The 27581-nt window shown below is 34.9% G+C and overlaps 1 protein-coding gene across 1 annotated transcript in view; it reads right to left on the bottom strand.

Annotated features, from left to right (window-relative positions):
• LOC144958225 (uncharacterized) overlaps positions 1-27581 on the bottom strand; it is a 120655-nt gene that overhangs the window by 38454 nt on the left and 54620 nt on the right. The window contains exon 2 of the mRNA XM_078890063.1: positions 3018-3098. Coding sequence (XP_078746189.1) covers positions 3018-3098 — 81 coding nt within the window. The remainder of the gene's footprint in view (positions 1-3017; positions 3099-27581) is intronic.

Here is a 27581-nt window from a genome sequence, read left to right as displayed (position 1 = left end):
GTTATGAAGGCTTACGACACCTCTTATAAGTGGGTAGCTTGAATATGTTGCTATTTGATGAGGTAAAAAAGAACTCCGTGGGGCATGAAAGATAAGGTGCCATATCATAAAATCTTATGTTGGGCAAGTCCTATATAGATAAAAAGTTTGCGCTGAATTAGTATTTTGTTCTTTTTAGGCATAGAAGTGAGTGAGAGGTAGACCCTATAAGGTTATTCTATGTGACATTATGTTGGGGTAATCCTAGACCTATATACATGATAAGTTTACTCCGAATTACGAGTAGTATGTTGTTGTTTTTATGGGTAAAAGTGAGGGAGCGCTATAAAGATTAAGGCTACACCCAAGAGCGACAGAGAACCTTGGCATTTAAGGACATACAAATCCTTCATTAATGTAACCCCCAAATAATGATGTATCGATCAATGTTTCTCTCTTAAGGCGTGTCAATCTGCTTTGTATGTGTTTATGTATGTGTGACTCTGTGGTATTGGGGCGTGACCCTCACCTTCGCATAATATGTCGGTCCTTGATTCGAAACGCACTGTTGTAAAGACGACTTGTTAAAGAATAAATGGTCACCCTATCATATTATATTGGTTGACCCAGGGCATTGTCCCCCTAAACTGCCAATCTGCAATATCTGCTTGAGCTCAGAACCTTTTAAAATGTATATCTATAAGTATATCTGTACATTGGCTCTTTTATCAATTTCTCTTTACCAGCCGTGAACTACGTGTGTATAAAACACACATTCACATATGTATGAATATATATATATATATATATATATATATAATATATATATATATATATATATATATATATATATATATAAGCATAGCTGCCCGTTCAATGAACGGGGTGGTAGGTTGATCAACATAAATCTTAAAATTTAAGTGTTGATGATTAACATTTGAACTCAGTGTCCAGTGTTGTATTTTTAAGTCAAATTTTTATTCTATAAATCTTCTTTCACTTTCTCAAGCCCGATATAGGTACATGAGGATGGAAGAAAAGGTGGGGGGGGGTATGACTGTGTTGTGCAAGGATATGGGCGAGTCTTATGTTGGATTGAACACTCGCGTCTATGTGTGTGTGTGTGTGGTGTGTGGGTGTGGGTGTGTGTGTGTGTGTGTGTGTGTGCATGTGAATGAATAAAAGAATCATTTTGAGTTCGAAAGAGGTAGTCTGTGAGCACATGGAGGAGATATAGGGTCCCTAAAAATATAGTGACCCCTGCTTGATTCCTTCAAATTTCATAGTAACTGATCAGGGGCGGTTTCTGGTTGTTTATTTAAGGCGGCATGGATCGAAAACATTCTCTCACTGTACTCATGTGTAAAATGAGTAGGTACTTGACCAGAAGCAGTGTTGACTGTGTTGGAGGAAAATGTTATCTCGCCCAACAGGCATCATGTCTCGTCTGCATGTTGCTTTTGGCTTAGGAGCCCTTTTTAAGTGTCTTGAGCTCACTCAGCGGAAATTGCGCAATATCAATGTTCTAGTGGGTTTATTTTTTTAGAATGTGTCCTATATTGTGTGTAAAAAAGGAAGGGGAGGGGGGGGGGGGGATGTGTGGTTTGAATTTTAAAGAGATGTACTCACGTAACACTGGCATTTACGATGGGCATATATTATGTAAAAGAGGTCTATTTGTCGATTTTCCTCTAGATCATTGAAGTCTATGGATCCTTTCATTGTTGTTTCGGTATGGATTGCGATACACGTCTGTGCATTGAGATTTGTGAATATCATTTTTTTAAAAAGAACAACACGACAACAGCAATTCGACTGCCATATAAAATTTCTTTCTTCGATATTCGTGTGATACTGTGATAACAGTCATTAATAGAAGGAATAGAAAATCCAACCTCAATGCACTACTTATCTACTCCAACGACAATAACATAACTATAAGTTGAACTGCTGTGTGTGTGTGTGTGTGTGTGTGTGTCGGGGTTAATGGACTGGGATTCTTATTTATAGCATCGTGGGGCTCTACTCGGTGAATGATTTGTGTAATATTCTTATTGATGATTAAAATCCATTTGAGCAAAACGAATAGCATAAGATCTATATTTATTGTAATTTTCTTCATCCGTATGGTTTGATTACAACAAATCTGTTCTTTCAATGATAAAACTGATATGGTTTTGACTTCTCCCAAGTAAGGCCTCAAGGTGTGCAAAACTAAATTTGCCGGCCTGACCTAGTTATTTTAGCAGTAAAGAGTATCAGTTGTTTGTGGTGGGAAGTGGATAGCCGTGGTTTGAAAACAGAAGAAAACAAATCTTTTATATAAAATACTAAGGCGGCCTGTTGACTTTTTGGCTCATGGTTGTCCCCATCCCCCACCCTCAGCTCATTGTCGCACGTCATCTCGCCTCGCGTGGGACAACAAGAAAAAGAGAGCTGTCTGTGATGACGCACAACCTTTGTTACAGGTAGGTACCAATCATGGCTAGAAAGGCAGGAGAGATGCGCGAGTGTTAACGAAAATCAACATTGGCAAAAATTGAGACAAAAAGGAGTATCTGCTAAATTTGAAAATTATAGGGTGGCACAAAACAACTTTGCTCAACAGACCGACCGCCAGTGTAACTGATTCACCCTTTTTAGTTTTTGGAGAATTATTTGAAAGGAGGGAGTGTCGTCTTCAATATTTAATCTTTTCATTTATTCATTAAAAAATTCATTTATTAAATTCTTTATTCATGTTTATGTTTTTCCGACGGGCTGATCTAGCGTTGAGGTCTTTGGAAGCATCGTTTTTCTATGAAATGTTTTTTCCCTACAGATCATATTATTTTGGGTATTATTCTGGCGTGATGGTAGTTAAGTAGCCAAAAGCCAGTGGTGGTGGTAGCGCTGAAAATCTAAGAAAAGATTGAAAGCAAAAAGATGGCTTGGGATATCAAAATTATACAATATATCACATACACACACTCCTACACAACCACCCACACAATAGCCATTCCCAGTCATGTTGTGATTTATGTAAAACACATACTCACAGTTTCGTTTGCTGAACTTTGTAGGCTGTGACCAGAAATCGTCATCAAAGGCCAGACCCAGACTTTTTGCCGTTGTTATTTCTGGAGGGGATAAAGATGTAGAGTTGATGAGGACCACACAGATGTGTACTAATAATATTAGAATCAATACCAAACAGTGGGTAACAACATTCTAAAACAACCTAGTATGTAGCCATGTTTGCTTGTTATTGTTGGCATACATAGGCTAGGATGTCTAGATATAGGATTCGGTGGGTGTTTAAAAAATATATGCATCGACAACCTGTCTGGGGAATAAGTCGATTTATATGAAGAAAGATGATGATAATGAAGAAGAAGAAGAAGAAGAAGAAGAAGAAGAAGAAGAAGAAGAAGAAGAAGAAGAAGAAGAAGAAGAAGAAGAAGAAGAAGAAGAAGAAGAAGAAGAAGAAGAAGAAGAGAAGAAGAAGAAGAAGATGATGAGAAGAAGAAGAAGAAGAAGAAGAAGAAGAAGAAGAGAAGAAGAAGAAGAAGAAGAAGAAGAAGAAGAAGAAGAAGAAGAAGAAGAAGAAGAAGAAGAAGAAGAAGAAGAAGAAGAAGAAGAAGAAGAAGAAGAAGAAGAAGAAAGATGAGATTGAGATTGGAAAATCAGGAGAAAGATGAGAGGAAAAAAAGAAGAGTAGGTAGAGGAATATGGCAGGGTAAGCAGCAGCAGCAGCACTAGTGTACTAGTGGTAGTAGTAGTAGTAGTAGTAGTAGTAGTAGTAGTAGTAGTAGTAGTAGTAGTAGTAGTAGCAGTAGGTATTAGTAGTAGTAGTAGTAGTAGTATTTAGTAGTAGTAGATAGTAGTAGTAGTTAGTAGTAGTATTTGTAGTAGAGTAGTAGTAGCAGTAGTAGTGTAGTAGTAGTAGTAGTTAGTAGTAGTAGTAGTAGTAGTAGTAGTAGTAGTAGTAGTAGTAGTAGTAGTAGTAGTAGTATGTAGTAGTAGTAGTGGTATAGTAGTAGAGTAGTTGTATAGTAGAATGGTATTAGTAGTAGAGTAGTTGTAGCTAAGATAGTAGTAGTAGTAGTAGTAGTAGTAGTAGTAGTAGTAGTAGTGTAGTTAGTAGTAGTAGTAGTAGTCAGTGTATTAGTAGTGTAGTAGTATAGTAGTAGTAGTAGTAGTAGTAGTAGTTAGTAGTAGTAGTATAGTAGTTGTAGTAGTAGTTGTTGTAGAAGAAGAAGAAGAAGAAGAAGAAGAAGAAGAAGAAGAAGAAGAAGAAGAAGAGAGAAGAAAGAAGAAGAAGAAGAAGAAGAAGAAAGAAGAAGAAGAAGAAGAAGAAAAGAAGAAGAAGAAGAAGAAGAAGAAGAAGAAGAAGAAGAAGAAGAAGATGATGATGATGATGATGATGATGATGATGATGATGACGATGATGAAAAGGTGAGGAAGGACAATGGGGGGGGGGGGGTGAAGCTTCATTAATAAATTTGCTATCATTCGATCCAACATGGCCAATACAGTCAACGCCACTGAATATGAAGATAGCATACCACCTATATCATGCTCATTGTCCAATTTATGCTTTGCTTCAATAGAAGAGGTTAGTGAATTAATTAAGAAAGACCCAAATAAACAGTGCAGATTTGATGTTGCACCAACGTGGCTTTTGAAAGAATGAGTAAAGGAAGTCGCACCTGCTTCAGTTGCAAATAGGTCTATCGAGAATGCAGACATTCCAGCCTGCTTCATGGAAGCTTTAATTACTCAACTCTTGAAAAAGAAAAATTTAGACAGCGATCAATTAAAAAACTACAGGCTAGTCTCGAACCTTCTTTTCATTTCAAAATTAATAGAATAATTGAGCTTTATCTAGCGCAATATACACTAAAATGTGCTCAGTGCTTTACAAGGGGTCGATGGTCAACAGCAACATTTGACATGTAGGACGGGACATGCCGCCTGTTAGGCGATATTACAATATTTCGGACAAAGACATCGCTGTTAACGGCCAAGTACTCATATCACACCTGATTACGGAGAGAGAATGTGAGTAAAGAGCCTTTTCAACTATGCGTCGAGCGCGAGGCTCGAACCCAGGACCTTCTGATCCGAAAGCGAGTGTCATACCACTAGACCACATAGCAACACAAGAGAGAGATCCATTGACAAACGTCTCAACAACTACATTAATTTCAACAATCTGCACACTGTTTTGCAATCGCCTATCAACAATCACACAGCACATAAACAGCACTTTTGCGTGTCCACAATGCTTGACAAAAACAATAATGTAATACTACTACTGCCGGACCTAAGTGTCTTGTCTACCAGTCTTCAAACGGCATCTAAAAAACAATCCTTTTCATTCGGCAGGATAGTGAGTCTACGTGGACTTCGGACACGATATGTGTGTGACTGTTGTGGTGATTTTGTAGTCGAATGAATGAACATGTATGATATTAAAAAAAAAAAAACTCTTGTAAAGCACCTCTGAGCACTATTTGTAGATACTGGAGCTATATCAAATAATAATTACAATTCTTATAATTTATATAGGGTAATATCCACTAAATCGTTTTGCAGGGGGTCTCAAGCCAATAGCAACATTTGATATAAAGCCTGTTACTGTTAGCAGTATTAGAAATTTCAAACAGATACAACGCTGTTAACGGTCAGGTACTTATTTTACACCTGAGTTAGGTGAGTGAGTGTGTGAAAAGAGCCTTTTTTAGGAACTCAAATATGCGCCGTTTAGAGCGGAATTCGAACCTTGGACTTTCCAATCCAGAGGCGAGTGTCATACCACAAGACCACACTGTGGCACCAAGTGGTGCTGCGGTGCCCCGTCTCCTAACAGAATCAAGTGTGTGATAAGTTATGTGACAGTTGAAACGGTAGCAGAACTCTTGTTTCAACGTTTGGTTCCCTGGGTGAGACAATCTAAACTTATTACTCCTCTAGACTCAGGTGGTAATGAGTACCTCGAGATGGGCAATGGCAGACATCTATTACAAAACAGGGATCCAACAAGCATCTTGTTCTGCATACTGTAGATCCAGTATTGCAATCATTGTCACACATTCAATCACTGAGCATACTCAACATTGCTTGATTTTTTGGGTCTTTTTAATACATAACCAGACATCGTACAGTTCGACCTCCTACGACATGTCACTTCCTGATGCAATACGGATGAGATAAGATTATATATATTAAATCAACTGTGACACGTATATAAAAAAGTCGTCCTCGAGAGGTCCCTGGTTTGAGAGTTGATGCCAAGATGAGGGTCATTTAAAACGATCGATATTTGAAGGATGATTTTTCCGGCCAAATTTTTAAAATATAAGTGACTTTCAAGAGAACAGTAGTTAGCTGGTTAAATCGAATTGAAAAAAGAGTTAGATGCAGAAGCCAGTGAAGTCATTGTCACGGAATACGATTTTGTATCAATGTCTAACCCAACGTCAACAAAATCCAAATCTCCGAGTGTGTCAGGGTAGTCACCCCAATAAGAAGATTTAACTATCAAAGTTAATCCTCAGATGATGTTGTTTTCTCTCTCTCTCTCTATCTCTCTCTCTATCTCTCTCTCTCAATCTATCACTCTCTCTCACAAACATACACACACACATACACACAGAGAGAAGAGAGAGTGAGAGAGAGAGAGAGAAAAGAGAGATCGAGAGCGAGAGAGAGAAAGAGAGAGAGAGAGAGAGAGAGAGAGAGAACGTGTTCTGAGACTGTGTCTGGGTGTGTCTTCGATGCTAAAATGAGAAAATATTTATTTCCTTTTCTCTTCCGTCGAGTATAACATAAATTATATTTAAAAGTTGTATAATTATGGAGTCTTATATATATATATATATATATATATATATATATATATATATATATATATATATATTATATATATATATTATGATAAAAGAATCAATTATCATATATATATAATAATTATTATAATTACCATCATCGTCATCATCATCATCATCATCATCATCATCATCATCCTATTCCTCCTCCTCCTCCTCCTCCTCCTCCTCCTCCTCATCATCATCATCATCATCATCATCATCATAATTATCATAGATAACATGTTCTTAAATGATCCTATGATCTTTAAAGGTATTACTTATATGTTGCAAGCTAATAATATAGATAATTCCATTTAATTTGCAATGACTTATTTCATCTGATATAATATCGAATTCTTTTCAAACAAATAGACTAGGACGCCTGAAGTGATACGTGATTTTTTGATTCCAACTCAATGTCCTATGAAGACCTATCTGTTTAGGGATTAGGAGACAAGTTGGTGGGATTCAATTATGACGAAAACTTATTACAGCCAACAAAATGTAATAACAAAAATAATAATAATAATAATAATAATAATAATAATAATAATAATAATAATAACAATAATACACATTTATACAGCGCTCAGTCTCGTGTAAAACACAAGCTCTGCGCACTTTACAATATATATTATCAATTCTGAGTGAAAAAACAACAAACAAAAAACAAAAGACAATGCAATGCAATGGATTCATAGCCAAATCAAGGGTTTATAGCGTCAATAAAAACATATACAGTAAAGATGTGTCTTGAGATTCTTTTTAAAGGCAGGTAAAGACTGCACTCCCTCAGACCACGTGGTAGTTCATTCCAAATCTTGGGGCCGAAACAAGCAAACGATCTATCACCAATTTTAGTTCTTGATCTTTTTTCCGAAATTTTCGTTTGGTCATTACATGATCTTAAAGTGTAATTTTCAAATTTACACATGACCACGTGATCTGTGAGATATACCGGTGCTATACCAGTCAAACACTTATAAACAAGACACGCTGCTTTGTAATATTATGTGCTCTTTTCAATGGGCAACCAATGGAGAGAGGCCAACAAAGGGGTTGCATGATCAAACTTTCGTTTGCCAAAAACTAATCTTGCTGCACTGTTTTGCTGTAATTGTAATTGTTTTATAGAAGTCTGAGGCAAGTTGACAAGCAGGGAGTTACAATAATCTGGTTTCGAAAAAATGAGGCAGACAAAATTGTTTACTATCTTTATACTATAGAAATATATATCGATTTATTTCATTTAGCCTCATTTGGTACTTTTACTATAAATGGACTTCGATTCAATTATGTCTAAGAAATGCGCTCGGAACGTTCTTTGTACTGAATTTGAAGTTGTTAGACAAGTATTCACACGAAGACAACATAAGCCCCAGGTCAAGTTCGTATAAATTTCATTTGAGACAATTCAAAAGATGCCTTTTTTCAATTCGAAATGGATTTGTGTATGGGGTTGAACGGATCCTTTTAAAGCATCAGTAAAAATAATGTAACACAGACGATGGCAGGGAATTTGGTTCTCTGCTTCTTTTTAAAAAACATTTTATTCTAAGCAGAGTTCGCTTAATTGAAACAAACCTCTCTACATCCATTGTTAAATATTTTTGATATACTTTTTCAATCCCCAGAAGGACACTTTATTTACCAGCAATTTGAACCGCTCTGAATCTCTGTGTGAACCATGCCTCTATGGGTTAAGGCGAAGTGATACTCAGCTCCAATTGAATTTGAACCTAGTACATAATATAGGTTACCAGAGCAGAGGGATGCTATACGACTGAGCCACATTTGTACGTAAGGGTCACGCCTTTAGATCGCCTATTATTAATCAAAATTGAGTTGCGCATCTACAACAAAGGTGTTCAAATACATCCAATTTTGGCATATTTCTTGTTTCCTTCACGAGAAACCACATACGATTGATCAATAAATGCTTAATGGCACGATATGTGACCGATGGTACTAAGGTGGTTTTAGTCGGATTTAACACGATGACCCATATTCAGTTTTAAACCTTACTAATTGATGCTATGCGTTTAAGTAAAATTTTCACATCATCCACCAGCCGTATATAACGTACCAACACATAAAACTACGTGTATTCTTAAATATTTATAGTCTGATTGATACAATTTAGTGAAAACTAATAACTAAGATGGCTGTCAAAAACAACGACGTGATTTTTGTTCTATCTATAAGATTTATGTTAAAATTAAATTATTTAATTGAGTTGAGTAGATTTGTTTTCTTAACCTTCAGCCTTTAGATTCCTAATTCTCGTCATTTTGACTTTAATTGTCTTCTGAAATGTCATACCAACCCAAAGCAAACATTGACTACATACAATAGATATTTTTCTGCAGCAAAACTGGCTTTATAAATCAGGATAAGCTTCTTATCAATATTTCAAAAAATAATTCTTCAAATTTTGTTGGACAAACAAATCTGAATATGAAACAAATGTTCAATGTATCTTTACAAATGTGTGGTTATTTTCTTGTAGTTGGTAATGAGAAGGTTCGACTTTAATTTCGTCGTGTATTTCAATTCGATATAGATGATTCTCGTTGGAAAAATGGCCATCTCTAAAATCAAATATGGCCCCAAAAAATATATATTAGCGATATTAAGAACCAATATGAGGATCAGAAAATTGATATAAAATCAATTATTATTATTGTTATTATTACTGTTATTGTTGTTGTTGTTGTTATTATTATTATTGTCATTATTAGATATTATTATTATTATTATTATTATTATTATTATTATTATTATTATTATTATTATTATTATTATTATTATTATTATTATTATTATTATTGTTGTTGTTGTTGATATTATTATTATTATTATTATTATTATTATTTATTATTATTATTATTATTATTATTATTTATTATTATTATTATTATTATTATTATTATTATTATTTATTATTATTATTATTATATTATTATTATTATTTTCATTATTATTATTTATTATTATATATTATTATTATTATTATTATTATATTATTATTATTATTATTATATTATTATTATTATTATTATTATTATTATTATTATTTTATTATTATTATTATTATTATTATTATTATTATTATTATATTATTATTATTATTATTATTATTTTATTATTATTATTATTATTATTATTATTATTATTATTATTATTATTATATTATTATTATTATTATTATTATTATTATTATATTATTATTATTATTATTATTATTATTATTATTATTATTATTTATTATTATTATTATTATTATTATTATTATTATTTTATTATTATTAATTATTATTATTATATTATTATTAATATTATTATCAATTATACATTTATTAGTATTATTACTATTATTATCCCCCCCCCCCCACCACTTTAAAAAACATTTTTTATTACCACTCTCATTATATTTTTCTTGGACCTGTGTCTCTGAATGTAGGTATCTTGATTATACAATCTGTATACACATAGTTAATACACTATGAATAAAATTATCAGTTTCAATAAGGCAATAAACAAATTTTACTTCAATCCAAAAAAAAAAATACAAGAAAAAAAATCGATGTATTATCAGATTAATGTGATGGATTACATATATTTGCTATAATGCAATAAGTCGGAAAAAGGAATCAAGCTGCATTATACCTCCTATGCCTTTCCTCGGTTTATTCTAAGGTTATCGATATTTACGACAAATATTTCTTACAGAATCGTTAATATATCCCCCATGGTGGCCTCCCAGTATGCAATAACCCAGCCACACTATGTAGGGGGCTTATTTATTTTCATTACAGCGAGGGAAATAATATTAGTTTGGATGTATGTTAGAAATCGCAGAGATCGCTGCTATTCTCATTGTGGCTGTACGAATTGCTAGATCCTTTAATTGACGCTTTTCAAATTGGTAATGAAAAACATACCATGATATCTCTAAGAAACTCTGGAAAGGTGTGAATGAAATGATGTGTATGTCGGACAAATCAGAATGAAATTTACAAGACAACTTTCAAATCTATATCTTACACCAGAGATTGCTCCCTAATATGTCAGTATGAGATCTAATGACGGTTTTATCCAAACATGAACATTGGCACGGTAATTCCATTCTGATGATTTGTCCAGTCTTCGCGTCTATGTAAATTACATTATTCTACCCCTCCCCAATATCATGTAACGATATAAAATTTACAATTAAGTTTACAAGCGTTAAATTTCACCAAAACTAGATTCTTAAAAAATGAAGTAGATAATAAATAAATTATGGCGCAGTCACCGGTGTAATATACAGATCTGAACAAGTGTGTATGAAAGTAGCAATGACTATCCCGCAAAAAACTTTGGGCCTCTTTTTCGCTCACGAAGTGCCCGAATTCGCGTCAAAATATGGGACGAAGCCGTTTCGTATATGCTATGTTAAAAAATTAATTACGACGCTGTTTATCGATGAATATGACTGAAAGTTGGCACACAGTTAGAAAAAAGGTCATTTTAGATTATGTGAAGCGACAAAACTCGTGCCATTACCAGAAGACCGTTAAAAATAGATTTTTACTCTTTGGAGTAAAATATTTCTAAAACTACCGGGCGTGGAAGTTTTGTCGCTGACAAGGTAATACATGAACATTTCTTCTTTTTGGTTGTAAAATTTCATATGAATATGACGAGTACTTTTCCCGTATTTTACAAAACACCATCCTAATTTGCTCTTCAAGTTTCAATCTTTTAATCCATTTATTACGCAAGATACAACCAAAGGTCGAACAAAAATGCCGAAAAAGCGTCCCATATTTTCGCGTTTTTTTCCTCTTTGCGGGTCATCCACATAAATGACACCTTTGAAACTGCATAACTTGTTTATTTATGAATGGATTTTCAAAATTCAAAAACATTTTTACTCAGTGGAGATAGGGCTTTAATTTTAGACAAAAATTTTCCTCAAAAAGAGAAAAAAACATTTTTCATAGTCATTGCTAATGAAAGATGCCAACAACGCAAGAAAGAAAAAGAAAAGAAAAGAAGCATCCCAAAAAATCAGTCTACCTCGACTGGGGAACGAACCCCAGACCTTTTGGTTACAGGTCGGACATGCTGCGATTACATAATGTAATGGTAATTACACTGCGTATTGGTAGCACGTCTGACCGGTAATCAGAAGGTCTGAGGTTCATTCCCCAGTCAAAGGTAGACTAATTTTTGGATTTTTTTCCCCCTTGTTTCTTTCTTCGAACCATGATCACAACGCGCCATCGCAAGCTCGTGCATCGGTTAGGAACACGTCCGAAATTCTAACAAGCAAGAGTGTAAACATTGTGTGTTGTCCCATATCCTTAGCACATAATATGACGTTTTGCAGTTATAATAAAAATGCCAGGAATCAAGAATAACCTGGCAACTACAGTCCATTTTAATATGAGGTTATTTGGATTAATTCAACGTTTAAAACCAATCAGGTTAATTACAAAACTTTAATGCCAACCATCATCACTGAAACAACAATTAAACAACAGCACAACAATCCCTATGGCAATAAAATATGCAAATTCCCCGGAGTGTCTTTTTCTTGATAATAAGAGACAAAAAAGTAATTAATAAAAGTGAAAATAACAGTTTCGAAAAACAAAATACCGAAACACGGAACGTTTCGGACTAAAATCCTTCTGCAGCAAATGGAATAAAACCCTGTAAAACGTTAATGCATCACATAAAATCTAGACAGTTGTCAGAGAAATATTTGGCACGGCTGTCCGAAAGGAAACAAAGATCTTGAAATCAAGTTTTCAGCCGTGCCGAATATTTCTCTGTCGTCTCTCTAGATTTTAAAACAAAAAAAAATTAAATAAATAAGATAAATTTCCCTTTATTAATCCCATAGTGGAAGTGTTTCTCTAGGGTCTATTCCAAAGGAAGACTGGAAAAACCCAGGCGTCAACCGCAGTGCAGAGTCGTAAATTGAACTAGGGCGAGGTGCCTTGCTCAAGGCCACACAGCGCAGCGACGGGTGATCGAACTCGGTACCTTTCAGGTACGAAGCAAAGACCGTACCGCTAAGCCACGCTGCCCCTGTGATGTATTAATTTTTTATTGTTTTTGTTAATGGCTAAAGAAGGGTTTGTGGTGACGTGTACGTATATGCTGGTTTGACATCCTAATGGACAATTTTTACTTCATTTTTTGAGATTTTCATTACAACAAAGAGTCCATCATGAATTGGGTTATCAAACCTGCGAAACTATGCACGTTGGGGTTTGGTGTTCCGTCTTTGATATTTTTTTTTTGGTTCTTTTTCGAAGCTATTATATTCCCTTCTGTTCATTATTTTATACAGTCCACGACTGCCTCTAGCAAAGAAAAAACATTATGCAGTCGAATCTAACTTTCCATATTGAACGGATGTTACAGCAAGTGTGTATGAAATGTGCCAGACAAAGCAAGAAAGAGAATTAGAAGATAAAAAAAAAAACATCCCTCGACTGGAGAGGTAGACTGATTTTTTGGGATGTTTTTTTTTTTTCTTCTATTTGTCTTTCTTGCTTTGTCTGGCACCTTTCATACACATTTCTTCAGATCTTTATCTTACACTGGTGCCTGCTACTTAATATCTTAATTTGATATAGCTCAGCACGTGACAAAGACGACCCCATTTATAAACAGTTTCACATTTACCTATTTGTTTTATCAGGCTCCACTTTCTAGACGCTATCTTCTTGTCTAGAGACTGTTTCATTATTTCATCTACTAAAAAAGGGAAACGGTGATTTATAGAAGATTTTGACTGATATCGGGAATCGTACAGACCCAAGAGTCGAAAGGCCGAGTCCAAAAGGTCTTTCCTTGAGGTCAGTAAGTTACTGATTTCGGTTTAAAATCGTACTAAACACTTTTTCTTACATCAAAGAAATTTTACGCAAATAGTATGGTAAAATTGAATGGAATATAACACCATAAATTATTTGTTTGCACACCACATGATCAATCGGCCACATATCACTATTTGAATAGGAACAAATAAGAAAGGGTGGGGGGGGGGGGGTATAATGTGGGGGTCCCGATAGCTCAATTGGTAGAACACTCGATTCATCCGAAAAAAGGGACCAAGATCAATCCCGGGGTACAGACGAGATATTTTTCTGACCCCCTGTCCACCCAGTAGTGAATAGGTAGCTGATTCTGTTAGATAGACTAGCGTCCTAGTAAGCAATTGTTATTGTCCGTTTCACGCTATAGAACTCGGGATAAACTCCGGTTCCAAGAGGCCAATGGCTCTGAAGGACTACTTTATATATATAATTCTTACACTCTTGCTTTAATAAAAAATCAAGATGTGTTCCGAACCGCTGCACGGGCTTGCCAGTGCGCGTTGGGAACAAAGATCGAATTCCAAAACGCTAAATCTTTTATTCTGCCACTCAATTCCGATTTCGTCATCTTTGAATGAAAGACATGATCAAAACTACTTAAATGACATTTCTATTTAAGAATCAAATTTCAATGAAATGTAACGCTTGATAATCTTACATCACAAATTATTTTGTAAACGTGATGTCATTACGCGTTACTATTCTAGGGTGAGGGATAGAATAATAGTGAAATGGAAAAATGAAGTCAAAAAGTCAAAACCAGGAAGTTTAGATATCAAACTTGAATTAATCCTTCATATAAATTCGTGTTTACTCCTTTTCCCCAAAATATGTTCGGGTTTTGCCTTGCCTTGCAATGATGCCGTCTTAAGACAAAGGGTCGCAAATTGAAAAAAAAAAAAAAATTACAAGAGAGCCAAGAAAAAATCGTTTGCTCCTGTCTCTTTACTCCATCAAGTCGTATGTCTATTTTTGTAATAAAGCATTGATTTATTGACTTAAAGTCACGAAACTTAGAGAGAAAAATGCGAATTTGGTTCAAGAATATGACAGTGCTAGGTTTACATAAGTGTCAGTGCATGACATAATCAGTCGGAAGGTGAACTTTTTGGATTTAATTTTTTTTCAATTTCTGAAAGAGCATTTTAATCTTTATTTGAATTAAATCGGATGATTTTTCATGAAGTTATGGTCAGATGAATGGGAAAGGTATCCAACAACTTTTCTCAAATTTCATATTTTTTTCAACTTGACGAGGTGTAAAAAATATTTAGAAATGAAATTAAGCTTAGACATTTCCCAAAGATGCAAATAAAAGGGTTGATTTAATCGTTTTGAAAGAACTCATTTTTGTTAAAAAGTGACCTTCTAACTTAATTTGGCAACATCTCAATTAAAACGTTTTCACCATCCGGCTGATTATGTCATTCACTGTAACATATAATATAAATGCACGTCGGACAGTGCAGTGCCAATAACTGAATTTTACTCAATTATTCGACCCTTTGTCCTATGACGGCAGAATGATTAAACGCCTTTTAAAATGTTGTTTGAAGTCTCGGGTTTAAAAATCATTGGAAACTTTAAAGATCATTTAATCGATTGATATACGGTTTATACGTTTGCTGTCCTGATAAATGTGGATGGACGACTTGTAAGAGAACGCCGGCAGTCATATTGTTGAGATTTACACCGACAGTCATGTTATATATCATATATAATGATAATATCATAAATGTAATGCATGATTGTTAAATTCTTGCTTTTTGGACTTTCGGATGCGTTTCAAACCGCTCCACGAGCTTGTGAGTTTACATTGGGAACAAAGTTCAAATTCCAAAACGCACGAGTGTAAGAAATCTTTTTCTACCCCTCAATCGATTCTAATTTTGTTATCTCTGAATAAAAGACATTTGCAAAAATACTTAACCTACTTATATTTTTTTTAAATCTAATTTTAGTGAAATGTATCGCTTGATAATCTGACGTCACACGTAATTATTATAAACTTGATATCAGTACGCGTTACTATTTTAGGGTGAGGTTGCAGAATAATGTTATTTCAAACCTCTAGTGTGCAATATTTATGTTGATTGTCAGGAAAGTCCTACTGACACATTTTTATAAAATGAAATCGAGAGCAATATTCAAAATCTGGCTCAGTTAGAAGAAGATAGAAATATGTTTTGTAGAGAAGGTTAAATACGAGTTTGCATACGCAAGGAGGGATTATAATAATCTGTAAGTGAATCTAGAGAAATGACAACACGTGATCCATCCTCTGGTACTGGTATTATGTCTGGATTCAACGGGACTCAAAATAGTCAATTAGAAGTAAAAGATGATGGGGATCAATATACAAAAAATGATTTTACCTTATTTTGATTCTCATTATATTGTTTTCCCAAACTACATAAGAGGCTGAAGTAAACTTATTTCAGAGACCCCGATTCCTTGACCGGGATAAACCTTTTAAATCAGTCAAACCTGGGACTTCGCGAAGTCCCAGGTTTGAGAGGTCAGGCTGAGGGTCATTTAATTCGATTGATATTTGAAGGGCGAGTTTTCTGCTCAAATTTTTAAGTACATGTTTTTTTCGAGAGTACGGCACTTAACTAGTTAAAATCCGGTGGTGAAATTATGTTTTCGATTTCAAACAGTATTTTACTATCCTTGAACTTTGTTGACCACATCCTTCACACCATTTTTTTCACTGCAACAAGCAACGATTTTAAAGATTCCTGTGCTTTTCTTTCGCTGCCAGTCTGGAATTTTTTCTTTTATCTGTTTTGAAAGTATGAAAACTGCTAAAAAATACGTTACTTCTCTAGGCTTCCTTTAGTTATTCAAAACAGCTTTATGTTTTCTTTTTGTCATATTTTGATATACTAGACACATTATATGACTATTCAGCATAGCCTTTTAGAGTACCATGATTAAATTCATAATATATGTAAAATTGAAAAGATTGACACTTGTGCAAGCAATATTTGAATAGGCATGTAGTACCAGGCAAAGTAGAGAGAAAAATACATGTAATATCACCTCCAAAAAAATCAGATTTGTTTAAACCTCGGAATAAAACAAAACTTGAGCTTTTATATAGCGCATTATCTACAAAACGTGCTCAAAGCGTTTCACAGGGGTCTCGAGCCATCGGAGACACTTAACATGTAAGACAAGACATGACGCCTGTAAGTCGATATTACAATTTCTTCTCTGACAGATAAAATGCTAGTAACGGCCAGGTAACAGTTTTTATCTGAATACGGTAATTGATCGATATTTAATGTAAAAGTTCTCTAAAGAAACCGAACAGCTAATTACTGGCCAGACGTACTACCATTAATAAAAAAACTGGTTTCTTCTTGTCAGGAGGAAGGGTGGGGGTGGTGAGGGGGGTGATTTATTTTTCGTTCTTGTATTTCCACTCTTGATTGTGTGCCATATAACACGCATGCTTTTCTTTTTTTTTTAAAGTTAATACTCTTTTATAAAGTCAGGCATTCTACCAGAAAGGTACAGAGAAAACTCTGGAACTGGAGTAGTAACCTACTTTCAAAACTTTCAACTTAATTTCCTCGACCCTATAAAATAACAAATTGAAATGCTTTTTGATCTCTACCGATACCATCTCATCCCGCACTCAACCAATGAACTTGACTTCAATGCTATCGGACAGCTAATCTCGGCCTTAATGTGACTTCACCAATATCACAGACACATCTCTATTTCACAATACCAGGACAAAACATGGATTTTATTTCAGCCAGAAAACTGATTCTTCAATTATCGATCAATTTAGATAACAACCAACTTCTCAGACATTCTCAGATCTGAAATTGCCTGGAATTCTCGGGTTTGAGACTTTTTGACAAGGTGAAGGCCATCTCAATCGATCGATATTTGAAGTAAACGTTTTCCGGTGAAACTGAAAAGAGTGTGTTTTGACAGAGTGTGGCTGATCTCTATTTGCCTGTCTGCTTTCAGGAATAATTGATTCATTAAACATTTCTGACTGGAAATAGTTCATTGACTAATTCCGTTTGCTTGTGAATTTCGATGCATTTGCTCTGTCGATTTTAATGCCTATATTCCTCTGTCAAAACACCAGAACCTGTTCCCAATTTCTCACTTTGATATCTATTCTTTAAAATAATTAGGATTGGGGGTAACATTATTCCGTACAGCCAATGTTAAATTTTCGCATTTGAACACATAATTCACTCACTCACTCATTCCCATGACAGGATGGTCATCGGTGGGACTTGCGGGATGCAGCTTTCACAACATGGTGCCACACACTCAGGCATTGGCTTTCTCTGGTAGCTCATACAGCGTCAATCCTGTCCATTCTTTGATGTTATCCAGCCACATTTTCCTATGTCTTCCTCTTCTTCTTTTACCATCCACCGTACCTGGCATGACTGTCTTGTATAAGCTGTCATGTCTGACCAGATGTCCAAACCAAGTTTCCAACTTTTCACCATTGCAAGCAATGGTTCCTGTCTTCCCGCTAGCTTTTCCACATCTTCAAGAACCTCCTTATTTGTTTTGTGTTCCAGATATGACACTCGTAGGATTTTCCTGTAACTCTTGCTCTCGAACACATTGATTTGCCTCTCTAGTTCCTCATTCATTGCCCAGGCTTCACAACCATATAGTGGCACAGATAGTATAAATGACATATGCATTCTAATTTTTGATTGAAAGCTAAGAACACAGAACTACTGGCAAATAAAACAATTATAAAACTATTGTTTACAGATTGATATATGAATCACTTGCCAACCTTTCTTTACCAGTTAAATGCGTACTCTGGGAAGACAAGTCTTTAAGAATTTGGCCAGAAAACTTGTCCTTCGAATATCAATCGATTTAAATGACCCTCGTCTTGGCAATGACTCTCAAACCTAGGACCGATCAAAGTTGATGACTCAAAAGATTCGTCTCGATCTATGTTGATTTCCACAATACAGTAGTGTGATAATTGAAATAGAGTGAGTGCCTGGTCGTATTATCCTTCATTTCTCCGCAAACATTGCAGGTTCTCCACTACTTTTCAACAATAAAAAAATGTATTCGATCTTCTCCTCTTGTGTTTAATGTTTATGTTGTGTGATGCAAACGAGGGGGGTTCAAAGCGTAAAACGCGTACCATTGTAAATAACATAGGAATTATAAGTGTCCCACGTCTCGGGTAGCCTCTGTGGTAGTGTAAGGGTAGCACTTCTGACGGGTAATAAGCAAGTCTAAGGTTCTATCCCCAGTAAAGAAAGACTGATTTTTTCGAATGTTTTTTTTTTCTTGCTTTGTTTGGCACTGTTTCATACACCCTTTTTCAGCTCTGTAGTACTCTGAAAATAAAAACACGTTTAGACAATTTTGACCAGAAACCTCGTCCTTCTAACATATACTGAACGCTTAAAATGATCGCCATCTTTTCAAAAACTCTCAACTTAGGATTGAAATTCAGTTCCAATTTTGAATGTTTTTGACAAGATGAGAAGTGCCAGAAGACAATAGAGAATAAAAATTTTTTTCGCGGCGGTGGTGGGGTTTGAACCTGCGACAAATAATAAGTTAAAGAACGAGATTTCTGGCCAAAATTTTAAAATGTGTTTTTTGTTTTTGTTTTGAGTACGCAGCGTTATAAACAAATGAAATTCAGTGTTTCTATGTTAGAGACCTACAAATGAATTTGATTGTTCTGATAATAGCCTTTGCAAACAAATATGGAACGCACAAAGAAAACCGATGAAAGTAGAAGGATGAAATTAGTATTGGAGAAGAACAGAGCAAAATTCTACCTTTTCCTTAAATAATGACGCGTAATGATGTCGCTTTTTTACAATTTTGGCAGCAAGAGTTGTAAAGTCAAATTGTCAAGAATTACTTTTAACTAACGTAGGCCAGACGACAAGTGGTATTGGCAAAATCTTTTTTTTTTAAGTCTTTCAATTTAACCAGTTAACTTTCGTACTCTGGATAGACACGTATTTAAAAGTTTTGCCAGAACGCTCGTCCTTCGACTGATTTTAAATGACACCCATCTTGGCAAAAACTCTCAAGCCTGAGACTTCGTGAAGTTCGGTGTTTGAGAGTTTTTCTCAAGATGGGGAGAAATTTTAATCGATCGATACTTGAAGGACGAGTTTTCTGACCAACTTTTTAAATACGCACGAGTCTCTCCAGAGTACGGTAGTTACTGGTTAAATATAAACGAAATTGAAATCGTTTGAGGAGATAATAAAACAATTCTTGCACAACTACGGTTTGAAATCTGAATGTTGATCCTATCGCCCATTCACAGTCTGGTGCAATTATTGGTTCAAAATACAAAGACAAAAAAAAACAAACAAACAAAATATTTAACACGAAACGTTTCGGGCTTATATCCCTTCGTCATCCAACAACAAATACCCTAAATTAAATTATAACGATAATGCGGGGATACGGTTGTTCTGAAATGTATCGTTTGAAGTATTTTGTTCTGTTTTTAATATTGTACAATATTTTATAGTCTACAGCTTCTAGCTGCCTTGAATTAACTTTGATTTCCTGTGTTCGGAAACACATCCGGAATTTCAAAAAGCATGAGTTCAAGAATCCTATATAGCCAATATTTGCAATACCTTGTGAACATATAAAGCAATGCAATCTTTAAAATAAAAGACAATGTAGAGTTTCCTCCGTGCACAGTTTCTTCTCACATGAAATTTATTATTATATCCCAGGCGATAATAAATTCATCAGAGGGGGTTGGGGGTGGGGGAGGGGTGGGTGGGAGTAAATTCGAGTTGGGCACCACGTATATACATTTTGACGTATCGAGTGACACTCAGCAGGGATTGTTGTTCATTTTTTTCGACGAAGCTCACGTTTAATCTTAAAATAAATCCAGGACTTAAAAGTTAAAATATGTTATGAAACAGCAGCTATTTAGTTCTCAAATGTTGCTATATGGACTGAATTAATTATATTCAATTACAAGTTTATACCCTCACGGCGGTATCGATAGCTGAAATGAAAGACATTTGCTTCGCAAGATTAAATATTGATTTTGATACTGGGTAAAGCCGAGTCCTTTTTGCTGAAACCATCAGGAATCCATTAGTAGGGTCAGTTAGCACGTTGCAATAGATCTATCCAAATGATAGCAAGAAATAATGTGCTCGTTCTCTATAGAAATTAGGATAATTGCGGGCTTATAGGACTGATTGCTCTAAAGGACCATTTTATTTTGTGTGGCGCTGTGATCCACCTGCATGACACTCGCCTTCGGACTGTGTAGGTTCCTGAACCGAGTCCAGCTCTGGATGACGCACAGTTGAGTCCTAGGTAAAGATTCTTTAGAGTCATGCACTCGATGCTGAATTTGTCGAAAAAAAAGTAAAATAGCTATACAGCGGTCATATCTCGGCCGACATGTTAAGTCTTGCTGTTGGCTTGGGACTCCTAAATAGCTTCGTGCGCATTTAATGGATGTTGCGCTCTATAAAAGCTGAAGATTTTGTGTTTGTGGGCATTGTTTTGTGTGTGTGTGTTTTTTTTTTTTTTTTTTTTTTTTTTTGATAGTTTTTTTTACGCCAACATTGTCTTAATAGCAGTAAATAAACGATGAACTAGAAAAGTGGCAGGTTGATATCTTTACATCATATCAGTAATTGTTATTTGGCGATTAAAACAAAAAGTGGTCTTTCAGAGTCATTTGGTCCGTGGAGCCGAGTTTATACCGATTTCTTTTGGGTTAAACGGATAGTGACAATTGCTTGCTACCATTTTGATAGCATGCAAGTCAATTGTTAAATGCTTTATACTAAAGCTAAAAGACATCAATCAATACTGGGAGACAGAGAAACACGAGCCTTACCTATGGGTATAATGCCGTCTAGGTTCCTTATACCCGATTCAAACAGCTGACCAAATTTAGGTCGTGTTGTTGGTCCAATATCGTACCTGCAACATTACAAGACACACCAATCCAATTTATCATTCTTGGATAAAGTGGCAACAACAATTGTTATTCTGATAAATCTACGATTCATTTGTCAAGTCACGCCTTGAGAATTGATCCTTTTATTATATTCAAATACACAAGTTAGGTCTTAATTGCAAACTGCTACAATCATCAAGATTTTGAAGACATTTTCCTGACGTACCTACTTACTATCAGTGAAAAACGAGACTATAAAATCCACCGTTATGAAATAGTTCACCAACAGTCAGCTTTGGGGATCGTAATGAGTACTGAATATTGATCAGTACAGTCTATGTCTATAGTCGGGTTAATAATGCCTGTTTTGGCATGGATTAATAAGCATCCTTATTGTTGCTGAATCCTAGTGGCTTTACAGATATAATTTTATCTCCGCCCAAATCTTATCACATTGGATATATCAAATCACTCACCGATAAACTTATGATAAGTAATTTATGACACAGCACCCTGGAAAGGTCAGAAAGAAACATACAAGAAAATTCCATCCGAAAATATCAGCGTTTCTCGACATGGGACACGCATTTCAGATCTCCTGATCTCTATACAGACATTCTACCACTACATCACCGAGGTCACCCTATAGTTCAGACAATAGGTGATTAAGTATGTCTTGCTGTATAATCTTCCCGCTTTAACACTGAAATCATAAACTACTAGAGTAATGCTCCATGCGGCAATATTATCTTTTTGATAACTAATCAAAGAACACTGACTTTTGGGATTATCCGTTTCTTTAATTTTCTGTCTGCTTTGTCTAGCACTGAATTATATACACACCATTTTAGACTTTGATCTTACATCAACGCAAGTTACATGTTTCTACTTTTATATTGAAAAGAAATAAATGAATAGATAGGTAGAAAAAAAAACATACTCCCTAAATATTCTGAACATAGTCAACAAAATGAAACGGTGGATCATGTGAAAAGACAGATTTTCTTTCTCGATTATTTTTCAAATTTGGAATTTGATATAATATAGGAATTAACGTAAACCTTAATGCTGTGGTAATCTAAAAACAAAAGCAAAAAAAAAAAAAAAAAAAACAAAACAAACAAACAAAAAGAAACAAAAAGAACACTTTTAAACAATTTTGGCTATAAAACTCGTCCTTCAAATATTGATCAAGTAAATCTATAAAAAATAATTTGTTTCGTTTAAAAGTGGTCCTCCAGAGCCATTAGGCCCGTGGAATGGGAGTTTATTCTAGTTTCTATGGCGTAAAATGAAAGGACAAGTTTTCTGGGCAAAATGTTTTAAAAAATTGTTTTTTTTTTAGAGTAAAACATAATGGCAGCGTCTCTTTGATTTGGTATTCAGACATTCGATACCTCTTGGTGACGAGATCAGATAAACTTTTTTACGCTCCGATCTCTCCTCATGACAGGAAACCATTTCATCAAACCCATAAATTCGCCATTTTAAGTATTAACTCCAAAGATTTGGTAACCTTTTACAATCAATGTCAACCGATGAGGAATTGCTTCATCAATTTTACAGAAGCCACACGGAAAGATTGATTTCATGGTCAATTTGATAATGAAACGAGTATTGGGTTGTATTGTATAATGTGGGGTGTAAAGGTTTTCAATGAGAAGAAACAGTAAATAGTCATTACTCACAGATTAAGTTTTGATAAAATTTACACAATTGATGTCTGTTACTATTTTTATTACTTGACTTAGGTGTAAATGCCTATCTCTCTCTCTCTCTCTCTCTCTCTCTCTCTCTCTCTCTCTCTCTCTGTGTGTGTGTGTGTGTGTGTGTGTATATGTGTGTGTGTGTTTGCGTGACTCTGTGTGTGTGTGTGTGTCTGTCTCAACACTCTTAAATCTCTACCTTTTAACAAATTAAGGGAGGCGATCCTAGATTATCACATTGCATCGAAAACACCAGAGATCGTATTACCACAGCTACGAATTTCATGTAATTTAATCGAGCACAATAACAACTCAATGATGCTTTGCTATAATTTGAACAATATGTTTTTGAAAAAAAAAAGCAAATTAAATCTTTAATAGTGTTATTTTAATTCAGAACTATCAACGTTCAGGTATTAGGATTGATTTTATTCAAGCCTTGAAAGGAAACTCGGCCTCATTTTGACAAAATACATTTTAATCAGTTTGGCTAGAAATGTTTACCTCAAATACCAATGGATTTAAAACGACCCTTTAAAATTCTTTAAAATTTGAAAACTTAAAAAGTTTCGAGCCTGAGATTTTTGAGGAAGTCTCAGGTTGAAATTGTTTTAACAATATAAGGTCAGTTTTATCGATCGATTATCTGGCAAAAGTGAAAATAACATGTTTTGTCAATGACCGTCATAGCTCGTGATAGTCTAGTTATCAACCTATTCAAGGTTCCATGGGTGAACATTTAACTTTTAGGTTTAAACGGTGAGATCATTCAAAAACAATATCAGTGCTAAAGATGAGTAAGTCAAGTTGCTAAGTAATCGTAGCAGTTATGATATTTTAAAATAGAAATACGTATCAAGCTTAACTTTAGTTTTAAGCGATGAGATTTTTCAAAAACACTATCAGTACTAAAGATAAACAAATCAAGTCGCTATGTAGTTGTGATATTTGGTTCTCTTTTTTTCTTCTTGTTGTTGTACGAAAAATGTATCGACAATTTATTATTAAGTAATTAAATAGAAAAGAGAATGATATTAGTCAAATAACTCTGACAACATAAAAGCATGTTGTTACAAGATTCTTTAATGAATCTACTGTATGCACAATTCGTTTATAAAATTGCACAAAATAAATTGGTGGTTACACGTATCATTTCTAAATGGAATTACTTTTGAAATCAGAGTAGACGTCTAGATATGATGAGACATTACATGTTAGATCTAGGCTATTGAATTTTAACTCTCTCCTTATCAGCCATTTTCAGGATTTTCCCCAAAACTTATATGTTCACACCCAACTAACACAAATATAGATATTTTATCACTCAAACACACTAGCAGTAGACGTCTATCTAAGTTCATACGATAAATAATTTCTTTAGCAAATCATACTTTATAACACACTGTTCATATTCGTAACAAATGTGACGATTTTCCAATAGTTGGTAAGGATAGGGTTAAGTTTAGAGAGGATCTTTGTTTAAAAGTATTCCTTGAACCACTAGTCTTATGGGGCTGGAGTTTCTTCCGGTTTCTATAGGGTGAAACGGACGATAGCAATAGCTTGCTACTCAGATCTACAGACCCAGGCACCCAATCCTTACTGGATGGACAGAAAGTCAGAACAGATAAATGACGATTTCACCCGGGATCGATCGGTCCCTTTGCTGGTGAATCGAAAGCTCCTACCAACTGATCTATCGCGACCCCAAGGCTTTTGTTCACAATGCTGTTTATTGTGATTAAACATCCAGAAAATGTTATGTTTCTTATATGTGTCCCACCGCTTAAAACGGTATTATATCTCGGGCTTTGAAGCGGATGACAAAAACTGAATGTGAAGTAAAAATGATCAGAATTATAAATATTTTTTGTTTGTTTTTTGTTTTTGTTTTGGGGCAGCTATGTAGTCTTGTGGTATGAAACTCTCCTTCGGATCGGAATGTTCTGAGTTCTAGTCCCTCTCTGAGCGGCGCATAGTTGAGTCCTTGGAAAAGGCTCCTTACTCATATTCTCACACCGGATTCAGGTGTAAAATAAGTACTTAGAATTTAACAACGTTATCTCTGTCGGGAAAAAAATTATCATGGTGTCACTGGCGTCTCAACCTAAATGTTAAGTGTTGCTGTTGGCTAGGGACCCCTTGTAAAGCGTTTTAGCACGTTTAGTGCAATTTGCGTTATATAGATTATCAGAATTTAAAAAAGAATTCTTGTTTTGTTTTTTATAATATTTTTGATTTTACCTAGCACTCTCTAGTCTATATAGAATTGATTATAAAATCGCAGCACACAAAGGGGGAACACAAAATTAAAAGACAGAACCTTATATTGCGCAGCCCCAACAGTGTGGAATTCTCTGCCATTCAATCTGCGCTCTAGCGTTACTGAGTCTGAATCAGTTTTTAAAATAATAATTAAGTCATCTCTTTCTGTAATATTTAGATAGTATTATGTATTTTCTGCATCTAAGTCAAATAATACCGTTTTGAGTAGCTGTGCCACATATGAAATAATAAGGAAAAGTGCTAATTCTGTGTTAATCGTTCGACCATTGAATACAATATAAATAACGGTAGTGTAGCATGTAAGTCATATCTGCCTGACACTGCTTTTCATCAATTTCTGGATTATCCAGATTCTTGCTTCCCATTGATTGTCATTAATTTCGAGAGTTGAAAATAGCTTAAACCAGAGCTAGATCTAGCTCAGTGGTACGGTCTTTGTTTCCTACCCGAAAAGCACCGAGTTCAATCACCCACCGCTGAGATGTGTGGCCTTGAGCAAGTCACCTCGCCCTAGCTCACTTTGCGGCTCCGCTCTGCGGCTGACGCCTGGTTTATTCCAGTCTTCCCTTGGAATAAAGACTAAAGACAAATTTCTCCTTAGGGATGAGTAAAGGGGATTTTATTAATTTTATTATTTATAATTCAATTTTGAAGATAGAAATGATCTCCACATGACGCAACGCCCACTTATTGTCAAACAGATACCTGTCGGCTCCATATTATCTAATACTTTATGTTAAAATACAAACCATAAGCTAAAAGTAACTCAACCCAAGAAATCCCGGGTTTAAGAGTTTTTGCCAAGTTAAGGGTCATTTAAATGATCGATATTTGAAGGATGAGTTGGGTTTTTTGGCCTAATATTTAATACGTGTCTTTCCAGAGTACGGCAGTTAACTGGTTAAATGGATGCATACGATGTGGAAATTAAGCGTAGTTGCATGGTGTATAGACGTAATTTTTATTTTAATGTACGGTCATATGGTATAGATAATATGAAATTGAATGTAAGCTTCAATTTTATTAAAAGAACCGATCAAATGAACGTTTTGTTGTAACAACGCCACTACCACATTATCTCATTCATCTGTAGTGTTTCATTCATCCTGTTTTGTTGATAAAGGGGAAACACGAAACGTTCATTTGATCTGTTCTTTCATCAGATTTATTTCTTCGAGCTTCGAGCAGCAACATTTACATTATCTGGTTATATGGTATAGTGGATTGACACACCTTCGGACCGTACTGTCCAGGTTTTGAGTCCTGCTCTGAGCGGCTCATAGATGACTCTTTGGAAAAGGCACTTTAATTCACATTATGTCACATACTCGGATATAAAACAAATACCTGGCCGCAAACAGCGAAAATAGATAATGGAACATCTCTTAACAGGCGTCATGTCTCGTCCTATGTTATGTTAAGTGTTGCGTTCATTAGGGACCGCCTGTGAAGCGTTTTCAGCATGTTTAGGTCACTGATCAAGGTATTTTTAATGAAGACGACTATAATTTCTGCGGATAAAAATGATATGTGATTATGAATCGTTTATTAGAAAGAAGCTGGTTTATTTGACTAAGTTTTGTAATTAGAATTTGAAATTTTGAAAACTTAACGTAAACAACTTTTTAAAAAAGAAATGTTTAACTTGGTCCAGTTGATAAACATTAATAATCAGTTTGAATTTAAGCTTCCTTTCAATTTATTTTAAATGATGTGAATGTTTTGGATTCACCCTACATCAACAATGTGGACTATAAATCACACATAGATTACCCTGATTTTATCACAACACATTTTGTGATTGATCATCGTTAACTTTTTTGATAAAGAGGAAAAACTCACGTCAACATACAATTTCTTTAGATTTTTAATTCATCTTTATTATTGCTTTATCGTGCTTTAAGCAGCAAGGATTGTACAATAAATCCAACCGGGAGGA

Source organism: Berghia stephanieae, chromosome 1, assembly GCF_034508935.2.
Source record: "Berghia stephanieae isolate SIO BIC M18660-M18661 chromosome 1, UCSD_Bste_1.3, whole genome shotgun sequence".
In the NCBI taxonomy this organism is placed as follows: domain Eukaryota; kingdom Metazoa; phylum Mollusca; class Gastropoda; order Nudibranchia; family Aeolidiidae; genus Berghia; species Berghia stephanieae.
Note: the sequence above shows the minus strand (reverse complement) of the source record. Positions and strands in the feature narration are given on the sequence as shown.